The sequence below is a fragment of the Postia placenta genome, assembly GCF_002117355.1.
Source record: "Postia placenta MAD-698-R-SB12 unplaced genomic scaffold POSPLAscaffold_22, whole genome shotgun sequence".
NCBI classification, from domain to species: Eukaryota; Fungi; Basidiomycota; class Agaricomycetes; order Polyporales; family Adustoporiaceae; genus Rhodonia; species Rhodonia placenta.
Genome location: NW_020169853.1, coordinates 25,278 through 34,347, shown reverse-complemented (window position 1 = coordinate 34,347; position 9,070 = coordinate 25,278). Strand labels below are relative to the sequence as shown.

The window sequence follows — 9,070 nt, the reverse complement described above, 5'->3', positions numbered from 1 at the left end:
TGTAGACGTCAAGTGAGGTCCTGTGAGTCGAATGCGTGGACTTGGCCTTGGCAGGCAGCCACGTTGGATGGGGGGAGGAAGGGGAGGTGCGCGTACTACGAAAGGCCGTGCTATACTAGCTTACACCTACGGCGCCCGAGATGACACTGAGATTCGCAGTTCACGTAGGGCCCAATACTGCTTTTGACTATTATGCAGCAGGAACCAAGGCTACGCGTCCGTGAGGACAAGTACCGCTCACTGAAGCGCAGGTACTGAAGAGTTCGTTTCTCAAGTGTTGGCGATGTATCGTATGCTATCTACGTATCGTAGGGTACAGTAGGGGTGCGCACCACCCAACCTATGGGAAAGGAAAAGTGAGTGTGTGGGGTTCCGAGGAACGCCGGCAGCTTTGTGGAGTTTCGACCTAATGTCGCGACTTGAGGTCTAGCGACAGGGGAAAACCTAAAAGGAGCTGGGGGCGTTTGACTGATTCTCACCGAAGCGATGGTGAGCAGTGCTCAAACCTAAGGCTAGGGACAAGAAATGTATTAGTTAGTGAAGGTAAGTAAAGGATACAACTGGGGCTTACTGACCTAGGGACAAGAGGTCGAAACTGAGGTCCCTAGGGCAGCAGAGGCCGGCTTATATACAGGGGAAGATAAGGGCAGGCTGTGCACGCTGGTCCGTGCGCAGCTGGTCTGTGCGCAGCATGCCGATGCGGCCCCGGGGGCCGGTGAGTCAGAGCGGCTGTGTCAGCGGAGCCCGAGCTGTGCCATGCGCTGCCGCCCATCTAATCTAATCGTACAGTAGATAACGACGTGTCCTTATCAGGCAGGTAGTACAGAGGTCGCGGGTTCGAGCCCGCGAAAAGGAAAAAATTAAAAAACAGCTAGGCGCCGTACCAACTCGTGACAACTTAGTTCCATCTGGTTGTGCTTTCTGGTACCCAAATGCGGCGATATCGCACCAATCGTCACACTGTCACCGCCTTCTGTTGCTCTTTGTGCTATACTTCAATGTGCTGTGCGTCTGCTGAGATCGGTCTGCCTGCTCACATGAACAATACTCAACACTGATAGCAGATCTGCTTTATGTCTTTGTCAACCTGTGCAGCAGAACACGCCTTGCGAAGACTTCCGGCAACATAGCATTGGGTAAGCTCGTACAGCTGTGAGCATCGTGCTCTCATATAGTAAAACAGGCATCGACGGCAAATTGTCTCTGTAGTACGTCGTTTCATTCACATACTGTACCCTCTACTGCTTTTGAACACAACTATCCTCACGTACTGCACAGCACTTCGATCTCACATGTGCTCTTCACGAGAATTGATGTTTCATGGATTCCAACGGATGGGTGTATCCAGAATAGGCTGAAATTAACGGCTCTCCGGTCAATGTCCAGAATGGAATGGATGGGAAGATCGTCTTTGCCACCTTTGAATCTGAGAGGGGCTTCCATGACAGATGGAGGCCGCCAAGGGTATGGTTAGCATCTTCGAGCGGATCCACATGCACTTCAACTCTAATATTAGGCAGCATCACAATCCATGAGATGAGGGCAGCACGGTAAAATTGGAAGATTGTAGACATGCCTTTCAGCTTCGCTGGAGATTATCAATCAAGCTACGGCACAAAGAAGCAGGGCGAAGGGCGAGCGGGAGCATTAGTTACTGACTGATTACTTGCAGCAAACGCGATGTCATGAGAAGTATTGCGGCAGCACCAACTTGGCTGAGACTGGCAATTGGGAATCAGATCCAAGAGCCATTGATTCTCGTCGTCTGCTCTCTCGTCGAGGAGGACAATAAGGGTGAGGAGTGGACCCGCAGCATCCTTATCGCTATCTGACTTCCATGAATATACTCGGCTTCTGTTCCCACAGCTGATCTCATGAGCGCAGAAAATAGCGACCACGCGACTTCTAGGCTGTGATGTCCTGGAGCGAGGTGGTTCGCACTCTCATCAGCATCTGCCGTCACGTTACGACGATGTTGAACTAAATTCGTGAACTCAAGCCGCCTGCACTAGCTCATGCATACACTATACAAGACCACTTTGACAGCAAGTAGCGATCCCCATGATGCATTGGACAGTACTGAGCGGTATCGCCGGGGTATATGCGACTGAAAGAAAGAGTGCCAGCCGCTCTGGACAATCGACCTTGACCACATCCAATCTTCACGCTGATTCGAGTGTGCGCTCTAGAAGATGGTCAAGGCCTCACCGCAATGGCCGATGTGGTAGCATCAGGGCTCGTATCAGCAATCTTCGCCCACATATTGAGTTCCTATGATGTGATCTGCGCTTCTCGCATCCATCCGGTGCCAACGCTGCTGAGGTAAGGCTTCTGAGATCCCCATCGACGCTATTATTGGCCACAAAGCGGTGCATGCGCTAGCATGGAAGACATATAAGTTGCGATGCGCATTCAATATCAAAACCACAATCCACCTCAGCCTCAAAGCTACAAGCATGTGTGGGGAGCTTGTCTACGCGGTGAGGCTTTCGCGGTTTCAGGAGAGTCGCTTGCTCAATATCATGACAGACCAAGATCACCCAATTATGGGTACGTTTTAACAGTGTTTGCGTGACAATGTGTTGACAACCGCATGCGCAGATTGAGTCCGTACTATATGGTGGAGAAACATATCCTCTAATGATATTGTTACTGTTAATGCTCGGACCATGCAGGCCTTTATATCAACTTATTCGCTGGCTGTGTCTACATTTATACGAAGCGGAGGTCGAACAGATATACTCTGTGGATGTGTATCGCGATGTTCACGACTTGTACCGCGGAGGTGTTCGTCGACCTCGTCAATGTCCTGCTAACTCCCCGTCTCATCTCCGGCTCGGATCTTGTATCCGACACGCTATTCCCATGTGAGGTTTCCCTGGAAAGCACGCGACAAAGCAGCTTGTATCAGCGAATAGACAACGTGGCCTTCATTTTGTTCACAACTAAATTGTAAGCACCCTTTCTCGAATCACAAACACCCAGTTCATGCTTGTTGCAGGTGGCTGGGGGATAGCGTACTGGTCAGTCTGTAGCGTTTGATTCATCATGACTTGAAGGTCTGACATTCGACGCAGGTGTACCGATGTTACATGGTGTGGACTACCCAACGCTGGATAGCAATGATCCCAGCCTTCCTTCTTTTCGTCACCATAGGTACATTCCGCATTGGTCCATCGAGATTAGGCACTGATTGTGAACTCTATAGTGTTTGGATACGCTCAAGTCGGGATGTCGTATAAGTACTATCATGCACAACTTCTCGCGCAGGCATCTTCCTCCGCGGCTGATACAGCCAGAGTCATCAATATAAATCTATGGATGTATCGCCTGAACACGGTGGCCACGGCTACGTCCGTAGCTACGAACATTATTGTCACTGTTCTTGTTGGTAAGTCTCGTCCCTGTATGTACTGTTGTCTGTGCTCTCTGCTAACCCTTGTAAGTTTACCGCATATGGCATGACACTCGCCAATTGGCTGCTACATTTGGATCTCGGGCCACGAGGAGGTACGACACAGCAATCGTGATGATGTAAGTCTGACACATTTACGCGACTGACGTACATAGACTCATCATATTGGATACCCTAGAATTGAGTCGGGCGCGCTCTATACTGCGTCCCTGCTGGCGGAACTAATCTCTAACAACGTTGATGGAGATGCCGCATATGTATGTTTGGAACTCATTTTGTGCTTACCAAGTTAGGTTGATTATTGTCAATACAGGTCGCGAACTATGTGTCTGATTCGTTGACCGCAATGCTCGTGGTAATCTTAGTCGTCGTATCAAAGTAAACATTAAAGCTAAAACAATTCGCAGCTCATCGCTCCTTCTCTCATTATCATTCGCATCGGTCTCAATCAAGGTTATGTTGAGACCTTTGGCCAATCGACTTCCACAGAAGATCCAAGCATGACAAAGCCCGCGCACTCCATTGTGTTTGCCCCCAAAATCGAGGATGAATCTGTAGGCAATGAAACCAGTCTGACGGGCAGAGCCTCCATAGCTATGCTTGACTTCGAAGTCGAATCCTCCCCAACGAGGCAGGAGTATGTGTAGTGCTTGAGTGGCGGTATTGAAAAGTCGGAAGAGTGGCCACGCAGATGAGACGCGACACAGCAGCAGTCATTGGAGGTAGACACGTATGTGACCAAGTTTTGATTTGAGGGTAGGCCCACTGCCACGAGGAATGCAACGTATCTTCGCAGGCGACTGCCTGTATGGCAGTATACCTGTATTTTGTATTGTGTGCATGCAGTCTGCTCCTTTTCCGTAAGTGATTGAAACTGCCAAACAACGATGGGACCAACAGGTGTAATGCCGACCTTTATGGTTTATCATCCGCTAGAGGAACAGCCTCTGCGTCGTTTCCTGGCTGTAGTGTGTATATGAGGTGCAGAGCTATAACGAAGCTGCTTTATCCAGCTATGAGGACCATCAAGGCTACCTAACTTGAACGACGACGCCTCGGGACGATACCATTATACACAAGCACTACATACACGTGGCTTCCGTGATCGATGCATATCTCTTCAGCTTTGAAACACGAAGGTATAAGGAGCATTGAAAGTTGCGGTGTAACTTTCGCCAGAAAACAAGCAGCTTTTAGCTGATTTGGAGCATTCAGATTGTTGGAACAACGGTGCGAACGGCGACAGGGCGCGTTTGTCCACGGGCGTAGCGATGCCCGTAACCGCGCAGCGTACATACATCGTGCGTGGTCGTTAAATACTACGATAGGGGCCTCCGGCCCCCGGCTACTCGCGCCCCCGAGCTTGCGAGCTCGTTCCTGAATGCGTGCTTCAATACAGATGTGAAGGTCGCTGGTGGTGTCCGATCGCAGGCTGACAGGCGCTTAATGAGCATGTTGTTTGTCGATTACCGCGCTCTAGCAGGCTCTGGCTCGCTGCTTCTGTCATCCGAAGCATGCTTCTGCTATGATGAGACGCACACCCTCACAAGCCAGCCGCTGAGTCTCTTCATAAACAGCGCCAGAAAAAGGGCTTCTTTCTACCTGCACGCGATCCGACGCCCATTCGCACTCCGCGAAGACCTAGTACCAACGTTCCATACGATACTACCATTATATTTACCTCGGAGAACTGCTATCCTGGGGCCTGAACCCCTCCTTAGCATTAATTCGTCCCAGATGGCGTTACAGGTGCTCGTTGTCCGCGCTTGGAACTGGCATGTTAGTCGGTCTACAATCGAGAATGAGTAGAGCGAGCGTAGTATTGAGGGCGAGGCGGCAGGACAATACGGCACGTTTTGGACTTCACTCGTTGACTCCCGTCATTCACCTACGAGCCGTCCTCGTTGATCTCCCGGGCCATTGGTTTTCACGCTGTAAGAGTACGCCTTTCGCTGTCACAAAGGCGGCTAAGTCTTCACCTACACATGTTGTCGCTCTCTCAGAGTAGCAACATGAGGGTTGGCGCATGAATCAATATGAGCCCCTCTGCGCTCCGAGGACACGTCATCCATTGTTTTCACATTACGCCTTGCAAAAATAGCTGCGCGTCAGTGATTTCCCGCACCATATATGCTTCTTAATCCTTCACTACGGTACAGTCGTAAATAATTATACGCGAATGCTAGAAAATGCGCATGGGCCTGAGTCTCACGGATTTCTCACCATACCTGCAGGTGATGCACCGTTGTGCGACAGGATCGCGGGACTTTCCACTTGACTTCAATGTTCTTTCAGTTGACGGTATGTGACGACACGCGACCAGTCTTACCATAGCGCCTGTCTCGGGCGTGGATGCCTATACAACCAACTGCGTATAAAATACTCTGCTTTGCACGACGAGCTTTCTATACCCCTCTCTGCAGGTCCACAAAGGCGACGTCGTGACGCTGAGGAATGACGCTGATCCACTGTTCCCATTCAATGTGCGTCTTTGCATGCATCTTGTCGCCTTGTGTTTATCAGCTTTGTTCTGAATTTAGATACCCGCTCAACGTGTTCCACATACTTCTCAACATCTATGGAACTCCCTTTTGCGGGTGCTCAACAAAGCGCAAGCGATGTGGGCACTCCCTTCCTGCCCGCGCTCTCCATTCTCTTCCGTGTCCCTGCGGACACGGCTCAACACATGAAATGAGCCTTTACTGACGCTCAGGCTCCAGGAATGACCCCAGTAGTATATGGTCCCCCCAGTAGTCCGGTTACTGTTGCATCGTATAGGTCCCTTGTTCATTGGTGACGTTATCCCCGAACGAGACTTTGTGTCTATATGAAGCGGGGCGAGGTGAGTTGCAGTCCACTGTCCCTATGCTCGTCTTGACTCCTTGGCTGATGCGTCTATGCATTCTCACAGTGCTGTGATCTCCCGCTCCCATATACCACACCCACGGCACGATCCCCGCGATAGTGCCTCGTACCCAATGGCATCGAGCGGCAAATCTTGAGAGCGTTTGGATGATCCAAGTGCTATGGTATTGTAACATATCGCCCTGCTATAGCTACTCTCACAACTTCACCTTTCGGGTCTGAAACTGGACTATGAGCGGGCGCCTCAAGACATGTCGATATTGCGCCCCAGTCCGTGTATGACACTGTCTAATCACCCATCACACAAATGTATTTAGTATGCGGGTTTTCCGTAGGCAGCGGGGTAATGCAGGTCTCGCAAGAAATACATAATATAACGTTTCGAGCTCGCGAAAGTGTACATACTGCCTGCAGCTTACCTCGAGGACCTTAATTTGTCACAGCGATCGCAATGCGACCATTCCTACAACGCTACCTCCGACTCCGACTACTACATCGGATTGCTTTCGACGTCGACTGTCCGAGGATGTTTCCTCCAGGTCTCGACAACATCTTCTTGCGATGCTGGTGCGGTGCCGACCGTCGCCTCAGTGACGGTGTGGGTGGCATTGCTGAACATAATGTCAGGGCTGCGTATGGCGGACAGAATGTGACACAGGCACATACGAGTTGGAAGGATAGGCCGAGATTCTGTGTATCCCGTCCATCAAATCCTTGAGCAAATATGTATGTATGGGGTGTTCGGGGCATCGCGATGCATAATGCTCCAGCGCGTTGACCACATCCTGAGTAAAAAGCGTACCGTCGCGAGTACGTCGTGCATTATCCACTCGCGCGAGCTCGATACATGCACTGAGGAGCTGACTGAACTCCCACCAAGCGTCTGTCCGGATCTTCTTCTCTATGCGAGACGAGCTGAAGTACTGGACAAACACGTTCAGTGCGCCACAAACATCGTAACGAAGACGAGAAGAATCGTCAGGTGAGAGTCGTGCACAGTGCCGCAGTGTCGAAGCTGTGATCTGGAGGAATCCTTTGGTGTTGAGCCGCTCGCGGGCGTGTGGTAGGAATGCGACGAGCCTCCGGGTGTCTGCAGAGCGCGCGGTGAGTGCTAGGTGGACGACTTCCAAATAGGATAGGGGTACCTACCCTCGACGTCCAGTCTCAATTTCCAACCAACGTGCCAGATGATCCCTACAAAATTGTCCAAGACTTTTCGGGACAGCTCTGCAGCAGGCAATAAGCTAATGAGGTCATGGAAGACTGCTAATCCGTCTGGCGGAATGTTTTGAACAAGACGATGCGTGATATCAATGATCTGCATTTGCTGTCGGTGAAGCTCTGCCGTATCGTTTACCTCCGATGTAATCCTGGTGAACACCTCTAACGAGAGATGTCCCATGGCGGCGACTGCATGGGCATTGGTTTCAGAGACCTGAGACGGAGATGATGTTCGCGAATAATCCACGCCGTGAATGCGATAGCGGACAATATTATGGTAGACCTGAAGGGCAGTCTCCAGTGGGAGGCCCCGCCGCTGAATGCTGGAGCAGACAACCGCATTAATAAAGGAAACTTGAACACAATTAGAGGACTGCTCTGCATTTAGGCGTAGATGTTCACGCACCAGGTAAAATACCCCAAAGTCTCTGATGCTCCTCCCACGTTGTACGACGAGAATCGCATGCTCGGAAGGTCTCCATGATCTGACAGGATATTGTTATCGCGGCATCGGGCGGCATAGATTTGATCAATGATGCCAAGTGATGCAACAAAGTAATCTCTTTAAACTCTCCGTTCCCGATCTCGCGAACATATTTTTCGAAGAGGTGAATGCACGTGTCTCTGAGAAACGTGATTTCAGCCGCGTCTTGCTCATCCGTCGACCACGTCAATGTCGGTAGCTCGGCGGACGTATCGACGCCTTGCGCTCGGTACTCCAAGACTTGGTAAAGGGTAGGGAGAACAGGTTCCGCAGAGGGTGCTTGCAGAAGACATGGTCGTATGACCGACTCCATAAGAGAGATGTCCACGATTGTGCGCGCCACGTCTGTGGGAGCTGCTTTGATCATCGACATCAGATTTCGGAGAAGAGCCACTCCCATAAACTCCCCGCTCCCGATCTCTTGAGTATGCTTGGCCAGAAGGTCAATGCATATCTCTCTGAGGACCGTGTTCGCCGCGACGTCCTGCTCATTCGTCGACCAGATCAACGTTGGTGGATTGGTTGAAATATCCACGCCTTGCGCCCGGCACTCCAGGACCTGGCAGAGGACAGGGAGAACGGATGCGACAGAGGACTCCTTCTGGAGACACTGTCGTGCTACCGACTGCAAAGATATGTCCATGATTTTGCGCGACACGTCCAGTGGCGCTGCTCTGATCATTGACGTAAAGACACGCAAGAGCGGGATCACCCTATATTCCTCGCCTGTGATCTCCGGAAGGTATTTAACCAGGAGATCAGCGCACGTCTCTCGCAAAATTGCATTCGCTGCGGCGTCCTGCTCACCCGTCGACCAGGTGAAAGTTGGCGGATCGGTTAGGTTATCGACATCCTGTGCTCGGTGCTCCAGAATCCGGTAGAAGACAGGAAGAACTGGCGCGACAGGGGATACTTCCAGAAGGCAGGGTCTAACCGCAGACTTCAGCAGCGCATCGTCCATGACAGTAGCGTCTGCCTCAGCGAGCATGTCAAGAGCCTCGGCAGTATTCTCCTGCTGAATGCGCACAGACATGTCGTCTATGTCCCTCCAGTTCGATGTATGTAGCCATCGTTTCTGTGTAATG

The 9,070-nt window shown here is 51.1% G+C and overlaps 2 protein-coding genes across 2 annotated transcripts in view; one reads left to right on the top strand and one right to left on the bottom strand.

Moving 5' to 3' along the window:
* Positions 1 to 2,456: 2,456 nt before the first annotated feature.
* Positions 2,457 to 3,797, top strand: POSPLADRAFT_1037315 (hypothetical protein; the record flags this gene model as incomplete). Its single annotated transcript, XM_024477213.1, has 8 exons — positions 2,457 to 2,550; positions 2,676 to 2,952; positions 3,002 to 3,023; positions 3,078 to 3,156; positions 3,209 to 3,391; positions 3,447 to 3,534; positions 3,594 to 3,672; positions 3,729 to 3,797. The coding sequence occupies 8 exons, from the start codon at positions 2,457 to 2,459 to the stop codon at positions 3,795 to 3,797; spliced, it is 891 nt and encodes a 296-aa protein (XP_024333364.1).
* A 2,973-nt stretch (positions 3,798 to 6,770) lies between these two features.
* POSPLADRAFT_1159492 (hypothetical protein) overlaps positions 6,771 to 9,070 on the bottom strand; it is a gene marked incomplete at both ends in the record, with an annotated part of 4,134 nt that continues 1,834 nt past the window's right edge. Inside the window, 4 exons of the mRNA XM_024487428.1 lie at positions 6,771 to 6,891; positions 6,947 to 7,370; positions 7,430 to 7,690; positions 7,908 to 9,060. Of these exons, the coding sequence (XP_024333363.1) occupies positions 6,771 to 6,891; positions 6,947 to 7,370; positions 7,430 to 7,690; positions 7,908 to 9,060 (1,959 nt within the window). The remainder of the gene's footprint in view (positions 6,892 to 6,946; positions 7,371 to 7,429; positions 7,691 to 7,907; positions 9,061 to 9,070) is intronic.